Below are 18659 nucleotides of genomic sequence, written 5' to 3' on the forward strand. Positions count from 1 at the left end.
GATCGATAATTTATTTAGACTGGCTATAAACTATTAAGTGCTAGCAAATATACATTTTAATCTCATTTTCCACCTCTTGTGGTATAGCTATGTAGGTGTTGACTTTAATGGATGTCAGGGGTAGGTCCCTCATTGCTTCTTGCTTCTCTCATGACAGTAAGTCTTGGATTCAAAAAAAATTTCGTTCTGACCACTTAGCATAGTGCTTTGCTTATTTTAGGGACCCACTTAATATCTGTTGAGGGAATGAAAAATTGACATAGATGTCCCTGTAACACCTTTGTGTGCCTACAGTTTTTTTCAAAAATTCTGAGGTAGCACAAGAGTGCCACCTACTGTTCAGTTAATGGAGAGACTGTGTCTGTGCACTTAGTCATCAGTGATGTTGGTTGCAGATAATAGTTAAGAAGTACTTTCACATATCTCATACAATTTGAGCCTCACAAAAATCCTGTGAGGTAGATTATCTTAATCCCATTTATTTCCTTCCCTTTTGAGGATGTTAATGCTCCTCTTCCCTCCCCATTATTGAAGTCTGGACTTCTAACAGCTTTGATATCTGGTTTGATTTTTGAGTGGTACTCAACTGTAAAACAGAGTCCTGTAATTCCTTTTTGTTCTAACGACTGGAGATGCATAATATTCACATAATTAATATAACTATAGTAGTATACTATAAATTAGTAACAATAATTTATAAAGATATGTTTGAGGGCCAGGCAATAAATGCTTTACTTATTTATTTTTCATGTAATTGTTTTAGCAATCTTATCAGAGGATAGTGTTATGCACACTCTGTCCACAGGGAATTTGAGGTTCCAGAGGATTAAATAGTTTGTCCTAGGCCGTACAGCTAGTAATCGATGATACTGGCAGTTCTGACTTCACGGTTTAGGCTCTTCATCTCTTTTCTTTATTGACCTATACCCACTGCATTATAAACTCATATAGATCAATTCTGTAATAACGTTGAGCCAAAGAAGCTCTTCCAGCACTCTGACCAGATGATAGCCTAACGAATCTTTATTATAGTCTCTTTGAGTTGCAAAGTATCTTCGCAGAGTTGCTGGGGAAACAGGGCTAACTGCAGCATCACAAGAAGAAGTATCAGGTTGGTGCAGTAATTGCAGTTTTTGTCATTAAAAGCAATGGCAAAAACTGCAATTTGCAATTACTTTTGCACCAATCTAATAGATAACCTAAAATGATGGACATCTTCAAGGAAGGCATGCTGGGGGCGCATTTCATTAGGCAAACATGTATCTTGAGATCTGTGGTTGTGCTGAGCAGAATGGCTTGCATATTTTAAGTGCTCTCCAAGTGTTTATTGCAGGACATTCCTATCTTAATTTTTGCTATGACTTTCTACAGGTGTTTGGTTACAATAGCAGATAGTAGTATATTGTATTGTTAGCCATAGAAAGGCTACATAAAGACTTACAGTCCTCATTGCCTGGATGTTATCTATTTACGTTTTTCAGATTTGTATATGGGCTCTTGAAATTGATAAAATAAACATTCATATATAAATGTTATAGATTACATAGCAGCCCTTTGTCATTGTATATATGTGTGTGTGTGTGTGTGTGTGTGTGTGTGTTTTGTTTCAGAGACAGGGTCTCACTATGTTGCCCAGGCTGGCCTCAAACTCCTGGACTCAAGTGATCTGCCTAACTCAGCCTTCCAAATAGCTGCAGCTACAGGCTTCACACTGCACTCAGCTTTATTATGTATTTTTTAAAATCACCAGTTTTTGAAAATACAGAACTATTATGTGGGAAGTGGTCAGTTAAAAGATTTTGCATATTAAGGAAAGTTGGAGACTTGATTGGGCACTGCTGATCCTGTAGCTAAGAGAGGCATTGAAAGACCTATCCTGCCGTCTGGTTTCACCCTTCATGCTGAATTTCTATGTTTCACGTCTCCACTGCTGCAAAATTATAAGAACTAAGGCAGTGAGACTGAAATGTACCCAAGAGACAAGGTTTCTCCCCGCTGAAAAGACAAAACTACATGCTGGAGCAGCATTACTTTGCAGTAATCTTGAACACAAGGTTTACAATTATTTGAACCTATCATCTTCTTAGTGTCCTGTATTATTTAGAGAATATGATATAATGTTTCAAGTACTAGAGATTTCCCAGAAGTTGGATAAAAAGGAGGGATTGGGGAAGCAGAAGAAGCAAAATGTATTGTGATTACATAAACTTGAACCAAATTTGATACTTTTTTTTTTTTTTTGAGATGGAGTCTCACTTTATCGCCCAGGCTGGAGTGCAGTGGTGTAATCTTGACTCACTGCAAACTCCACCTCCCAGATTCAAGCGATTCTCCTGCCTCAGCCTCCCGAGTAACGGGGACTCCAGGCACACGTCACCATGCCCAGCTAATTTTGTACTTTTAGTAGAGACGGGGTTTCACCATGTAGGCCAGACTGGTGTCGAACTCCTGACCTCCGGTCATCTGTCCACCTTGGCCTCCCAAAGTGCTGGGATTACAGGCGTGGGCCACTGCACCCGGCTAACACTCCTTTCTAAGCTCCGAGCATGTTGGCACATTTGATTTGGTTTGCTCTTTCTTTATCTGTAGGCCATTTGATATTGGGCCATCATTGAAAGAGGCCTGTCTTTCTTCTTCTTTTCTAAAAAGCAATCTAATTGAATGACATGGGCTCTTTTTTTGAGAGATGATCCATAGTTCCCTAACATATCTTTGTGTGAAGTTTAGGACAATTAGCTGAGGTGTCTGAGCACTAGTACCTACATTTCTGAATAATTTTGATAAGATGAACTTGCTTAATGATTTTGGAGATGGAAATGAAAGAAAAAATAGAGCTCTATAGGAGTTAGATTAAAATTTCAGTATGGAACATGATGAATTATTGTGATTTCCGTCAGGATTTTAGGCTAGTTATAATGGCCATGTGCATTTTGTATGTATGGAAAAAGGAAATTTCTCATTGAAACTGACTTGTCAAATATTTCTCTCAAAAATTGTTTGCAGCATTAGTGCCAGCAGTAGTTCCCAAGGGCTGTCTCAGCCATCCACCCAGACGACTCAGTATCTGAGAGCTGACACGCCCAACAATGCAACTCCTATCACCAGTAAGAGTTAATTTAATTCTAAAGCCAGTTTACTCAAGTTGTCTATGCTGCTTCCCAGTGGTCTTGCATGGTTAGTGACTTGTGGGACATGTTGTGTAAATTGTATCTAAAGTATGCAAAATTAGGTATGCTCTTCAACTTTTGCTTTCTAGAGCATTGAATGAAACATTCTAAAATTGAGGTATCAAAAATGAAATTTAAGTTTGCTAGAATTAGTGAGGCTTTGGGGAGATTTCCATAGATTTATTATACTAAAAGGGCTACTAAGTCACTTCTGTAGAAATTCAAAAGGAAAATTTTTCAGGTAACTATATGGAATTAACTTTTGAGCTGCATAAAGGCAGAGACTTTAGACTGTAAGGAATTGTTTGATGGTCTTATGGGCCGTGGTGAAGACTTTACATTGTTTTTTAATCGTAATAGGAAGTTAGCTACCACTGGAGAGTTGAGAATGTTGGATCTGATTTCCTTTTTTGTACTGGCATTTATTCTTTAGTAAAATAAGATTGAGAATATCTGTCCTCTACCCAGTGCCCTGTTGTGGTTTTCCAGTACTGTCTCCCATGAAAAAGAACCAGGATTTTTTGGAGAAATGGCTGATTCCAGGTCTGGGTTAGGAAGTGAACAAGATAAGCCTGGGACGTGTTGCTGAGTCAGATATCAAGGAAATGGCTAAGACTTGAAGAGCTTCCACTGGCTAAAGATGGGACCATTTGATCATCAAAATGAATAATGACTATAATGAATTAAAACGTAAAATGTGTAAAAATCCACAAATTTGTAATAATACCTTATTTAACAAAATTGTTCATTATGACAGGTGACTAAGGCCCCAATGAATACCTTACTCTACCAACTGACTACATGAACTGTATTTCAGGGTAACCAGATGGTGCTGGTGGATGAGAGAAAATTTTTCTTTACAGATGATTCTCAGCTAATAAATGTGGAAGAAATTATATAATTAGAAAATCTCATGTGCAACTCCTGATAAAATAGTTGATTCAGAAAAAGATCATCAGTGATTGAAAGGAAAATGGGGAACTCTGCCATTGAGGGATCAGGCTGTCACCACCTGAATATACTGATGAACTCAGCATTACTAAAAGTAGGAGACCTAGGTATTTCTTACCCAAGGATATGATGTACCATTCATGGAGCATTCTTTTCTCTCCCTGCTGCACCCCCTACAAATTAACCTGGATCTGATCAAGATTATAGACCTGACTTACAGTTTACAGGAAATACTACTTGAAGAATTAGAGGCCAAACATTTTCCAGGGTAGCCGACCCAGTTTCTTCAATAAGACAGTGGCAAGAAAAAAGGAGGGGAGAAGGCATTATACAGTAAACAAAATTTAAGGGAAATAATAATAGCAGCTACTCTTCCCACTAATGAAGAAAGAAATATATGCTTTTTAGGAAATACAATAGATGCGAAAGTAGTTTAAGCTACTCAGAAGAGGCACATCATTGCTTTTAATGTTTAGATATCAATCTTTGCTCATTAGAATGGATTCTTAATTGTTATATGTGACCTCAAAGAAGTAGGGAATTATTGTTATATATGCTGAAATACTTTCTTAAAAAAGTCAAAGGGGCCGGGTGCGGTGGCTCACGCCAGTAATCCCAGCACTTTGGGAGGCCGAGGCGGGCGGATCTTGAGGTCAGGAGATCAAGACCATCCTGGCTAACACGGCGAAAACCCATCTCTACTAAAAATACAAAAAATTAGCTGGGCGTGGTGGCTCGCGCCTATAGTCCCAGCTACTCGGGAGGCTGAGGCAGGAGAATGGCGTGAACCCGGGAGGTGGAGCTTGCAGTGAGCCGAGATCGTGCCACTGCATTCCAGCCTAGGCAACAGAGTGAGACTCTGTCTCAAAAAAAAAAAAAAAAAAAAAGTCAAGGGAAATAAATTTATTTATCTTTTAAAAATTGTTGCCATCAATAAGAAATTTACTTGTTTGTAAATGTGGCCATTACCTTAAGGAGCTAGATAATTTACTTACTATGTATATATACTAAAAACAAACACTTTTTAAAAAGGTCAATAGAAATACATTTGTTTACAGATAGAAAAAGAGGAAGAAAAAAATATTTGAAGACATAGTAGCCAAGAATTTTCTAAGATAACAACACAACAGAGCACAGATCCAAGAAACTAAGACAACTCCAGGTAGAATTAAACATAAACATTCACATGTACTCACACACCTAGACAGTCTATCACAGTCAAACTGCTGCCAATCAGTGGTTTCAGGTGGTGTCAGTCTACATCCATTGTAAAGTGGCCCAAAACTTTTCATGTGGTTCTCCTGGCAACCATTGATGATCATTGCATAGGTCCACTAATTTTAGGAGGAGGTTTCTTCCCAATATCTGGAGATGCCATTCCAACTTCTGCTTGCTAACACCAGATTTTCCTCTTATTCTAACATTTTTTTTCTTGAAGTGAAAACTAATTTGTGGCTGTAAATTCTGTTTTTACTGTCATTGAATTAAGAATGAATGGGAATTAAGGGAACTTATTAAATTCGAATCTCACAGTGGTTTTACTAGGATGTGGTAATACCAGAATAATTACATTGATTATGTATTTTGTTTGAAAAAAGCCTTTTCAAACAAAAATAACTTTTTGTTTGAAACTTTTTGTTTGTTCAAACAAAACTTTTCAAATGAAGAGATGTTTGAAAAAAATCTTTTCAAACATCTCTTCATTTGAAAAGTTGGTTTGTTAAGAGACTATATTAGAAAATCTTTTGGGAGAAAAACTGTCCATAAGAGGGATTAAATGAAATTTCACAGGTCAAAGCTTGTTTCATTTGGCTAAAGGGCAATTGAAGTGGTGGTTATGGTAATACTATTTTTAGGATTTCTAGTTGCAGTTCAGAATTTTAACATTTTGGAGTAGTGTGGTGGGTGAGGAGACATTTCTTTAACATTTAGTGTGGCCTTCACATAACTCTCCTGATTCATATATATGCCTGTTTCCTTTTATGAGTCTTACACTCATTCCTGTGACTTGAGTCCTGAGGTTCTAACTGAGCTAGTTGACCCCAATACCATAATAAGGGTATTTATATTGCTTGGTTTGGCTTTGTTGGCTCCTTAGGTTATCCTACCTTGCGGATAGAGAAGAACGACTTGAGAAGTGTCACTCTTTTGGAGGCCAAAGCCAAGGTGAAGGATATAGCAATATCCAGAGAGAGGATAACTCTAAAAGATGTACTCCAAGAAGGTATTTATTATCTCAAAGTCAGTTTTTTAAGTATGATTTGATGCTAACCACTATAGACAATTTTTTCAAAAATTTAAAAAATTTCATCTCATTTTGTGTCTAAGATAAGGATAGGAAGCATTGTATGGTTTTTCTTTTATAAAAATTATTTTCATTTTCTCCTATGCTTGAATGGGCCTTGTATAACTTTGGTGCAGTTCTTGATTTTCAAGTATATTAAAGCATGTATATTACTGTTGGCTATATTTAAGGTGTATTCTCTGTTTAGTTTTTATTTAAAATGACCACTACCTGGCAGGTCTCTCTGAGATATTCTAAGTTACTTTCTCTCTGGACGGATAACTTGAGGGTTGTAGTGGAAGAAATGGACACGGGCTTTGGTTTTGGTCCTAAGTTCCAATCCCACATTTTATTCTCTGTGTGACTTTGGAGAAATCACGTGATGTCTTCAGTCTCCACTTCCCTCTTCTATAAATTTGGACTGCGTTGTCATCTCTTAGACTAGTTATAAAGATGAGATGAAATTAGGTACAGTAAATGAACTAATACATAGTAGTGTTTGCCAGGTATTAGTATGCTTCCCTTCCCGTCTCACTGGGCCTTGCTTTCCTTTTTGAATTGGGGGGTATTGATTAGGGAGATGCTGAAAGAAGAGGACAGAAATTAATAATAAAATACTGCACTGAGCTCTTCATGTTGTTAGAGAATTACTTTTTTACCTCCACCGTAATTCAGTTTGGAATGCTTTGGATACTTATGAGTCCTCGTTATGTATTCCTTTGCTGGTTGGGACACATTTAGGTCAATCACAGCTAAGTCAGGTACTTAAACTGTCCCCAGAAGCAAATGGTAATTAAGGGAAGCAGATTTTCCGGTATGTCTTAAAATGCATGATTGCCACTTGTTATAGTTGACTGTTTTCTAAGCATAACTAGTTTGCAGATCTTTTTGCAATCGGAAAAGAGTAAGTAGACCAGGTAGCATTTCCTAAAGAATAAAAAAAAGAGAGATAAATTAATAATGTTATATTTGCAGTTTCTTTTGGTCTCTGAATGGGATATAATAGGCAATCTGTTGCAGTGGTATGATTTGAGAAGAAGGAATTCTGAACCAGGTAGAGTTTTTCTTTATTGGTCTTTTCAGGCCCATAGTAGTTTATTTTAAAATTCTTTTGATTTCAGAAAAGAAAATATGGTGGCCGATTAACATTTAAAAAGGTGGTCAGGTTCACTGGAACTCTGACAAATGCAAAGAAAACAATAGTTACATGCGATTTTTTTTTTCACGTTAGATTGTGAAAAAGTAAAAAGATAATTTCTAGGTTGACGGGTATGGAGGAACACACGCTCTTTTACATTACGGTAGGAACGTGAATTGCTGTAACATTGTGGTAAAGTAATAGGTACATATATATTTTTGTGTATGTTCCTTGCTTCCATTGTTTTTAAGTATATGTAAATCTATGTTTGGGAGTAATATTTAAAAATGGGACTAGGTACTGGGAAGAGGAGACAGGAGGTTTTGCAGTGCTGCAGTGCAAGAGAGTTAAGAAGCTCAGTCAAGCAAGGTGAACTTGGGTGGAGAGAGAAGGGAAAACCTTCGTGAGGAAGACAGGTCAGGGTGTGTAGCTCTGTGTATTGACTAGAGTGTTTGAAGATATTTACTCAGCTTCAAGCAAAATGTCTTAAATGAAGATTATCCAAAGTCTTTTCTGCCTTGAGCATACAAGTTACTCTGTCTCTAGGCCACAGTGAAACCTGATACATGGATACCAACAACTCCACCTCATAGAGTGAAAGGCATTAGAACAAGCCTATTTGTGTGCATGGTATCTGCAGCAAAGTGAAACTATTTGCAGGCTTATCTTTTAAATTGTGAAGGAAGGAAAGTAAACAGTTTTCTAGTGAGCAGTAGTAAAATGAGATTCGTTTTCAGTGATCACCTTGTTTGGGAGCTTTTTATGGGCAATTACAAAATTGGTAATAAAATCTAGATGGATTTTCTTAGTTCCTTCCCTAGCACCCCCAAAGGTCATAACTAACTTCTCTTATTACTGTAAGAGTTTTTTTGTTTTGTTTTGTTTTGTTTTGTTTTGGCGGAGTCTGTTGCCCAGGCTGGAGTGCAGTGGCACAATCTCGGCTCACTGCAAGCTCCACCTCCCGGTTTCACACCGTTCTCCTGCCTCAGCCTCCTGAATAGCTGGGACTACAAGCACCCGCCACCATGCCCGGCTAATTTTTTTGTATTTTTAGTAGAGACGGGGTTTCACTGTGTTAGCCAGGATGGTCTCGATCTCCTGACCTCGTGATCTGCCCGCCTCGGCCTCCCAAAGTGCTGGGACTACAGGCGTGAGCCACTGCGCCCAGCCTCTTCTCACTCTAAGAGTTTTTAGGAACACATTTTACCAGTGAACCGAGAGTCTAATTGGCTTGTCTGAGACCTTCTGAGGAGTGAGTGGTAGAAGGAATGGAACCCAGGACTGTCTGGATCCAAAACTTGTACTCCTTGGCTACTTTTTAAGGCTCTGCAGTAGAGAGGAAAGTTCATTTTTGTCTTTTTGTCATTTCTCTGAGGCTAAGCCCAGAAACTCATAAATGCCATTGTGGATACCTCATTACTGAGCTCCAGTGCTCCTGGCTATATCATTAGTTTATTTAGTATAATTCAGGAAAATTTTCTTATACTTAGTTTAGATATGGTGTTTCTGAAAGCGAGTTAAGATGTGTAATAGTTACAAAAAACTTTCAACAGTCGTTAAAACCAAAGATTTGGGTCTTTTTACCCTAGGGCTACAGTAATGTTGTTGATCACATATGCCCTTGTTATTTTTGTTTTATGTTATGTTATGCCAGAAAATTTTGTACTATAATTTTATGAAGGTTACATGATCTCATTAATTATTACTTTTCCTTTTAGGTACTTTTGGGCGTATTTTCCATGGGATTTTAATAGATGAAAAAGATCCAAATAAAGAAAAACAAGCATTTGTCAAAACAGTTAAAGGTAGGATCTTTTTTCCGTAGTATTTCCATGATGCTCTTCTGTCTCAGGTGGCTCATGCCAGCAAAATTCAGTTTCCCAGTGTGTGCCAGACTTTTTACATCAGTCCATGTTAATTTAGCTGAAAACAAAAATTGTCTTATATGAGCCTAATTGTTTTGGAAATTTGGGTTCTCATTAAGTATAGAAAAACAAGTCTGTTAAATTAAGACATGAGACATTTATTAGATATTACTCAGTTAATGGCAAGTCAAACTGCATCCACTCGATTTCATTGTTACTATATTTAATGTTGGTATACTTTTGCAGATATAGCCATAATTGGAATTGCTGGCCTAAGGGTGTGTACATTTAAAATTTTAATAGAGCCCAGGTGCAGTGGCTCACGCCTGTAATCTCAGCACTTTGGGAAGCTGAGGTGGGCAGATCACCTGAGGTCAGGAGTTCAAGACCAGCTTGGCTAGCATGATGAAACCCTCGTCTCTGCTAAAAATACAAAAATTAGCCGGGCGTGGTGGCTCATGCCTGTAATCCTAGCTACTCAGAAGGCTGAGGCGTGAGAATTACTCAAACCCGGGAGGCAGAGGATGCAGTGAGCCGAGATCATGTCACTGCACTCCAGCCTGGGAGACAGAGACTGTCTCAAAAAAAAAAAAAAAAAAAGATATTGTTAGATTGTCCTCTAAAAGATAGCACTGGTTTATATTGTCATGAACGAAATAAATGTTTTCACATATTCTTCTTTTGGGCCAGCGTTTGAAATGTGATGCCTAATTTTTAATTTATTGATGTATGTAAGTTATTTAATTAAATGGATTCCCTATCAAGATGCTGCAGTGTTATTTATGCAGGCATATGGCTTATTTCCTATTACTGGTAGATTAGCAAGACTTTAAAAAATACTAGAATTTTAATTACTTACAACAGATACTTGTAAAAGCTTAAATAGTTCTGAATTAAGAGCTGGGTGCAGTGGCTCACAATTGTAATCCCAATGCTTTGGGAGGCTAAGGCAGGACGATTGCTTGAGCCCATAAGTTCAAGATCAGCTTGGGCAATATAGCAAGACCCCTGTCTCTACAAAAAATAAAAAAAAATTAGCTGGGTGTGGTAGCATATGCCTGTAGTCCCAGCTACTCAGGAGGATTAGGCAGGAGGATTGCTTGAGCCCAGGAATTCAAGGCTGCAGTGACCCCTGATCATGCCACTGTACTCCAGCCTAGGTGACAGAGTTTTAATTTTTAAAAATGATAATAATAATTTTGAGATAAGTCTTATTTGCTTATCTAGAGAGAAAGAAAAATGTGATAATTTATAGGGTGCTTAATGTCTATCAGGTCTGATGTAAATTGAGAAGACATGGTAATAATATCTAAAAACAAATTTAGCACTTTCCCTTCAGAAACTGAAGGGAAGATTAAATTCAGTTTTATGGGTAGAAAGTGAAAAAATTTTACACAGTTTATGAAGTTAATTTATAAGAACTGTTTCTAAATTTACTTAAAGGAATACTTGGAAAGTACGAAGGCTTTATGTTTATTGGTTGTAAAAAGTTGGGTTGTACCAATCTAACAAAAAATCTTTGGAATTGCTTTTAATTGAACAAAATTGTTTGTTTAAGGCTGCTACAAATACATCCATACACACACACCTCTTTAATATTTTCTAAACAAGTGGTTTAACTTACTGTATCATTCAATATTTATTTTATTCATTCACCCCTTCCCAGCACCAAAAACACTTTTAAAGGGTAATATTTATGTTAGGTCCATCCTTTCTTGTCCTTTTGGCTAAGACCAAGTGTAAGTTAGGTCCCAGTAGGTTTTCTAACTAGGAGAGTTTACATATTACTTTTTGTAAATGTAAAATTTGAACCATAGGTTATTAAACAACAGCGTTTTGTTACTCTTTTCTCATTTTTTTTTTTTTAAGGAAACTCCTTAATTCAAATATTTCTTCCAGGGTTTGTAAGTATTCTATAGACTGTGTGGAACTGGGCTATTATTGACTTGTTCTTAATTAAGGAAGGAGGTTTTTATACAAAATTGGGTTGATTTAGGGTTGGAAGGGGAGATAAGAGGAAATAATAGTGATAAGAAAACACAATGAGTATACTTGGACTGTTTCACAAGATAAGACTTCTCTTTCCGTATATGCTTGACTTGTAGTCACTGGTACTTGACTTGTAGTCACGGCAGACTATGTTGTATGTTGTTTCTGTGCTTTACCACTGTAATTATAATGTTCTCTGTGAGCTGTGCGGAAATAAGAGAAAGCACAGTGAGTCCTTATGGGGGACAGAGGGGAAGTGCATTGACCAGGATACTTGCCTCAAATTTGTTAGAGAGAGAGCGCCACATGACTGTCTCTGAGATTGATTATTTTGGAATGCTGTTTTTATGGTTTTACTTGTAGCCACATAGAGCTGACCAAGGTCTTTCACAAATCTGTATGCTTTGTTACATGTTGCACAATTAGAAGTGTAGCATAAAATACAAAAGTGTTTTAGAAGGCACTGACCTTTGCCTTTAGGCATAAGCAGAAAATTGGAGTTTGGCTTTTAAAAATGTTCATAATTTTATACAGAGACTTCATAGATACTCCAGTATAAATTTCCAGAGATTGAAATTAGCAACCCAAATCTTACACAGTAAATATTGTGAAATTGAATTCCATAAAATAAATGAATCGGTTTGGATTTATTGGTATTAAGTTCTTATTTTCTTTATTATAGCTACTAAATTTTTATAGTTTTGTAAATAAGCAAGTGTTTGTTTTTAAAAATCATTTTGTGCATCCTTGTAACTTTTAGAATATATTTAATAGTACCTTTTTCAAATGTGTACATCTTGAAGATAGACCTTTCATTATGTAAAATTAAAAGACTAGGATGAGACTGCGAAAGGAATCCAAGAAAATGAGGTTTTCTTACTAAATGAATAAAGTTATTTTATCTTTAATTGAGTTTTCTTAGATCATCATTCAAGTGTCCTTTGCTTTAATAGAACATGCTTATCAAAATTAAAAACTTGAAAAAAGTAAGTACAAAATGACACATTCTGAAATTACCATTTGTTGTACTTAGATCTCCTTACCAGTTGAGGGAATGGTAAAAGTCTTTTTAACTGGGCGGGGACCTCCAACTATTACTAGTTTTCAGTCTTGAAAAGATCCTACTAGCCTAATAGTCCTGGCCATAATTTCATTAGAAATTATTTAGGTTATAGAAAGAGTAATAAAGGCACATTCTGCCATTTACTAAGAAATCCCACATTCTAAGTAGTTTGTAGACACTTAGAGTTTATTCCGGCACACACTGGTATGAAGCGCCTTTTCCAAAGAAGTTCCAAATGTTTCAGATCCTTGGCTTTTTGTCTACCCATTTTACATTCCTACAAAAGTCTTAACTAAGAGAAGTTGCTTGGAAAGGGGACACTTAGTAGCAAGTAATGGAAGTGAAGCAAGAGGAAGTGAAGCAGGAATGCGATTCCAATGGGTAGATGTGGAAGTAATTGAAATTTGACATTTCTCAGCTTTGACGGTTCCACATTTAAAGACCAAATGTGACAATCATAGTATCTGAATTCAGTGGGGTGGGTTTTATTGTTGGTTCAGCATTTTCCTCGTGGGTCTAGAATATGAATCTTGGCTTTGCCAGTCTTTTACATTTCTCTCTTCCTCTTTTTGCATTGGTCCGAAGCTTTATAAATTATTATTTAATTAATTAATTTATTTATAGACAGGGTCTCACTCTGTTGCCCAGGCTGGACTGCTCTGGCACAATCAGAGCTCACTGCAGCCTCAACCTCCTGGGCTCAAGCAATCCTCGTACCTCAGCCACCCGAGTAGCTGGGACTACAGGTGTGCAACACCACACCCTGCTAATTTTTTTTTTTTTTTTTTTTTTTTTGTAGAGATGGGGTTTCACCATGTTGCCAGCCTGAGCTTTACAAATTATTATTGCTATTTTTAATACTGATGTAAAAATTCATTATGGGTTTCTTTGAAAGGGTTTTTAAGAATATACTATTAAGTTTGTTTTAACATTTAAAAACTATTTTTTAAAATTCAAACTCACTTCTTATTTATTATTATTATTTTGGGAGACAGGGTCTTGCTCTGTTGCCCAGGCTGGAGTGCAGTGGTGCAATCATGGCTCACTGCATCCTTGACCTCCTTGGCTCCAGCAGTCCTCCAGCCTCAACCCCCACAGTGGCTGGGACTGCCAGTGTGCACCACCAGGTCCAACTAATTAAAAAAACTTTTTAAAATAGAGATGGGGTCTTGTTGTATTGCTCAGGCTGGTCTTGAGCTCCTGGCTTTAAGTGATCCCCCTGCTTCAGCCTCCCAAAGTGGTGGTATTACAGGTGTGAACCGCTGTACCTGGCTGCATTTTCAATTTTATAATATAAATATTCTTTTCAAGCAGTGGAGAAATTCCTCTATACTGTTAAGGTCGTGGTCCCTGTGAGATGAGGAATCCTTGTGGATTTGTGCAAATATTTGAAGGCTTAAAAATTCCTTTGGAGATGTACACTTAAAGATATTAATAAATTGCATTATCATGTTTTTGTTTCAAAAACATTGACCTAAAAGTTCGTTTGTTCTGTTTTGCTACTTTGGACCAAAAACCATGAGTTTAGAAACTAAAACTAAAATGGCATAATTCTAATTTTGGTTATCATATGAAAGTTAACTATATTTTTACTACTGTATTATTAGTTCTTTTTGTTTTTTTTAACCACAGAGAAGTAGAAAGAAGAAAGCAACAGAATAGGCCATAATCTCCAATCATAACTTTTGTAGTCATTTTATACCTGTAATGTTTGTTAGGTTAGGAAGTATAAACAGAACAGAAAGGTACAAAACCTAAATTCTCCTATCTTGAAAAGTAGCCGTCATATGTAAACAATTCCTTAATATGTAAGAAATATTAGGATATGTAAACACAAGTTGTACCTTGTTTTTGAAATTTAATATACTTAGAGATCTTCCTCTGTCAGTACGTATCTCGTTTTTCAAAAGTAGCCACATAGTATCCCATTGTGTCAATTTAATTAGTTCTTTGTTAGTGGGTACTTTGGTGGTTGAGTTTTTTGCCATTGAACAGTGCACTTGTTACATTGTACATAGATGAGCTTTTGTGACTATATCTGTAACAGAGACTCTTAGCAGTGGGATTGATGATGCAAGGTATATCTGCATTTCAAAATTTTGTTACATGTTGCTTTCTCCATCTATCCAAGCTACTATTGATGAACCTGTTTTCTCACACTCTTGCCCAAACTCTCAATAGTAGGTAGTGGAATTTCTTTGTGTCTCAATTTGACAGGGGAAATGGCATCTACTGGTTTAATTTGCATTTCTTTACTTAGGACTGAGGCCATGAGTCGTTTGTAATCTTGTGTGTCATTTGTTTTTTATTTTCTCAGTAAACTGTGTGTTTATATCCTCTGCCTCTTTTTCTTATTGATTTATATGAACTATTTAAATAGGAAAAAAGGAAGTTAGCAGTGTATATGCCTTATGTGTTGCATATCTTTTTCCAGTCTGTTATTGCATTTTCTGCTTTGTTTATGGAAACTTAATTGATTTTAATATAAAAATTTCTGGGAAAATTGACCTATTTAATGGGACTGCAGTAGAATTTTTATCTAGATCTATTTAGATTTACCTGTAACTTATAATGAAAACCTACGTACCTCATAGTTCAAAGTATTTATTAATAGCAGAAAATGTTAATGCCATATATGTAGTATTATTATTCAAGACAATTTCTTTTCTTTATATATAGATCAAGCTTCTGAAATTCAGGTGACAATGATGCTCACTGAAAGTTGTAAGCTGCGAGGTCTTCATCACAGGTGAGAGGAGAAACCACCAGCATTTCAGTGCTGAGCATGGCAACACTTGATGCTGCATTTTTATGCACAGAACATTGTGATGACTTCTGAATTGAAAGCTTTGTGGAATAGCTTAATTTTTTTTTCTGAATGTAAAAGTGAAATGCATTCTCATTGCACAAAACTTACAAACACGATAAAGTATAAAAGAAAACAAAGAATAGTATGTAAGCCCACATCTGGATAATCATAGCTAATCTTTCCAGAAATAATTTATACATATTTATGTGCACATTTCCCTTTAAAAAATAGGATGATGGTTTACATATGTTAAAAAATATTTGTTATGAGATTTTTGAATGTATAGGACCTCAAAGTCAAGTATAATAAACATGCATAAATCTTCCTTCTAGATGCAGTGATAGTTAACATTTTGCCATATTTTCTGTATTGTGTATGTTTATGTATTTATCCATCTGTATCTAGAGACATATCTCCAGATACAGGTATCTATATATTTGTGTATATAAATATTTTATAATAAATTAGACATCTCAGTACTTTTAGTGCATGCCCAGCATGTATTTTCAATGAAAAGAAGATATTTTTCTTTATAATCGTAATACCACTGTTGTCTTTGACAAAGTTAACATGCTTCTTAATTTAACAAAACAATGTATGTGACTTTCGATGTTGGCAACTGTAAATCCATGTAGCCATTTAAAAAGGCTACATAGTAAGTAGTTCACTGAATGGATGTACCACATTTTATTTAACTAATTTCTGGTATACAATCATGCCATAGCATGATTTTTAAAAACTACTTATAGTTCTATATGAAGACCTTTTTTTTTTTTTTTTTTTTTTTTTGAGACAGAGTCTTGCTCTGTCACCCAGGCTAGAGTGCAGTGGCGTGATCTCGGCTCACTGCAAGCTCCGCCTTCCTGGTTCATGCCATTCTCCTGCCTCAGCCTCCTGAGTAGCTGGGAATACAGGCACCCCCCACAACGCCTACCTAATTTTTTCTATTTTTTGTTGAGACGGGGTTTCACCGTGTTAGCCACGATGGTCTCGATCTCCTGACCTCGTGATCCTCCCGCCTCGGCCTCCCAAAGTGCTGGGATTACAGGCGTGAGTCACTGTGCCTGGCCATGAAGACCTTTTTTAAAAGCTTGATATTGGTCCTGTTCACAGAACTATAACAAAAACTTTTACCTTTTGAGCCAGAAGCAGCTTAAATATAACATCGTAATGCGTGACAGTATCAACATTAGAGCAAAATTTTTTTAAAGCGCTATGTAGAGTCAACATAATTCGTATGTCTACTGAAAATTTGATCACATATGTTTAAAAATAGAACTGTGGTCATCTCTGTTGGAAGATGTTTATGGGCTTCTGAAAAAATATAGTTTCTGTATACTTTAGACAGTTCCTTGAGTTCTGCTGAAAAATAAGGTGACTACCCAGAGCTTTTAAATTTAAAAGTTTAGTTATATTTTGGTTCATATGCAGAAGAATTTGAGGACCTAAAAAGAAGGCAGCCACAGTAAAATAAATAAAATGGTAATGAAAAAGAAACTGAGTTTTTTGGCATTGTGGTGGTAGAAAAGAAAACAAATGAGCCAGCAAGTAAGGAGAACAAATATGTTTACTGTGACTGAACATAAAACACCTCCTAGCTTCTGGGCAACCAAGGGTGAAGGAAATGCTAAAAGTTGATAATCTCAGTAGCAGAAGGGAAAGAAACAGTTGGAATATTGTCCTTTTTGGCAGTGTTGAAAGTGCTTAATGGTCTATTACACTGACTCTAGGGAGAAGGGCCAAAGGTGTTTAATCCTAGTATATAATATTAACCTATTACTTAGATACCTAGCCAATGTTCTTACCCCAGTGAAAGGTTTGCATCACTTCAGCACAGAAGTGAGTAACAGGGATAAATGTAGACAAAGCCAGGATTTTCCCAAGAAACAGTTTTATATTCACTGTAGCCTTAAAGATGCCTTGACTTAAAATGCTCAGAGCAAGCATTTGCAGTGTTGTGTCTCATGCAGTTTTGGATTGTAAGGTTTTGCAGCATCCTACCAGGATGAATTAGCAGTCTCAGGAGGTCCTTAGGGAAAGGAATGACATGACATACTAAATTGGGGTTATTTGATACTGGGCATTCAGTCCTTGAGGAAAGTCTTGTAAAGGTAGGTTATAGCTTGATTATGCTTAATTGTTCTTCCTTCTATGAGGTGATAGCAGGAATCCTAGTTACAATGAATAAAACACATTGTCAGCATGTAGAAAGTATATTATTCTTTACATTCACTGTAGCAGTTCATTTCATTTTTAAGGTGACCAGGGCCTATCACACATTTCGTTTTGATCCCTGATATGTATAGACTGTTCATAGCTATACTTATGTATTTGTTTGCTCCTTCTTTTATTCTAATTCATTCAGTACCCATTTTGCACTTGGAACTGTGTTAGGCAGAAAGAATGAAAACGAAATGATCTTTAGAGATCGTATCATAGAATTTATCAAGCAATAGAATATAGAATTTATTCAGCGAGAAAAGACACGTGTTTTTAGATTTTACCTTTTTAGCTGGTTGTGGTATGTAACACAGCATGTTTGCTTCATGTTTTAACATCCATGGTTATGGATTGTACACGTATTGAAGTGTTTTAAAGCATTTTAAAATCCTTTCTTTTCACACATTTTTCCACTGGAATTTATGAAAATAATTTTATTAAAAGTTAAAATAGCTGTATACATAAAAGATATTAACCTATTTTAATTTCATTAGAAGTGCTTCATATCAAAGTATTCTTGTGCTTGTAGTTTGGCCCCTTCATTGGCCCAAGGATGCCTGATGGTGAACACTTCTTATGACAAATGGCTCACAGCTCTCCCTCTGCAAGCACCCTCAACAAGACTGAGAATTAGAGGCAGTTCTTGTGTCAAGCCCCACGGAACCTACCCTTCCTCTACCTTCTTTCTTTTCTATAGCATCTCCTGCTTTCATTCACTCTTCTTAGAGATCCAGACCTTCCCCTTTATCTCCTTTTCATTACAAAATGGGCAGAATGAAAAACAGCTATTTGTACTTTGAAACATTTTCTTGAAGTTTGTTAGTTCTACCAGTGGATTTTTAATCCTGTGGTAGTGGAATAAAAGATTTGACTTCACCCAGCAAACCTAATGGATAAAATGTCTTTAACTCTGCTAAATGAATTTCAGTCACAAAGAAAGAAACAGAAGTAATCTTTGATATGTTAAATAGATTGGGCAACAGTGTTTAATGGTATGCCCAAGTTAATCCTGAGTGTAAACCTGTAGTCATTTTAGTATTCATGGGAGTTGGTGGAAAGGAGGCTCTGTAATCTCCCATGTGGTCTCCCTTGCTCCTCTGGAGAGAAAGTCTAGTGGTCCAGGGGAATGCAAAGGGTATTGAATCAGATGAAGATTTGATATTTTTCTCCGTG

General features: G+C 36.5%; 1 protein-coding gene across 2 annotated transcripts in view; it reads left to right on the forward strand.

Moving 5' to 3' along the window:
• Positions 1-18659, forward strand: part of RYK (receptor like tyrosine kinase) — a 92616-nt gene that overhangs the window by 51050 nt on the left and 22907 nt on the right. Inside the window, exons 7-10 of one of the 2 annotated variants that reach the window (XM_032143578.3) lie at positions 3004-3104; positions 6217-6342; positions 9259-9345; positions 15137-15206. In XM_032143578.3, coding sequence (XP_031999469.1) covers positions 3004-3104; positions 6217-6342; positions 9259-9345; positions 15137-15206 — 384 coding nt within the window. Of the gene's footprint in view, positions 1-3003; positions 3105-6207; positions 6343-9258; positions 9346-15136; positions 15207-18659 lie in introns of both variants that reach the window. The other variant, XM_032143577.1, reaches the window with a different exon arrangement.

Source organism: Hylobates moloch, unplaced genomic scaffold (assembly GCF_009828535.3).
Source record: "Hylobates moloch isolate HMO894 unplaced genomic scaffold, HMol_V3 SCAFFOLD_22, whole genome shotgun sequence".
In the NCBI taxonomy this organism is placed as follows: Eukaryota; Metazoa; Chordata; class Mammalia; order Primates; family Hylobatidae; genus Hylobates; species Hylobates moloch.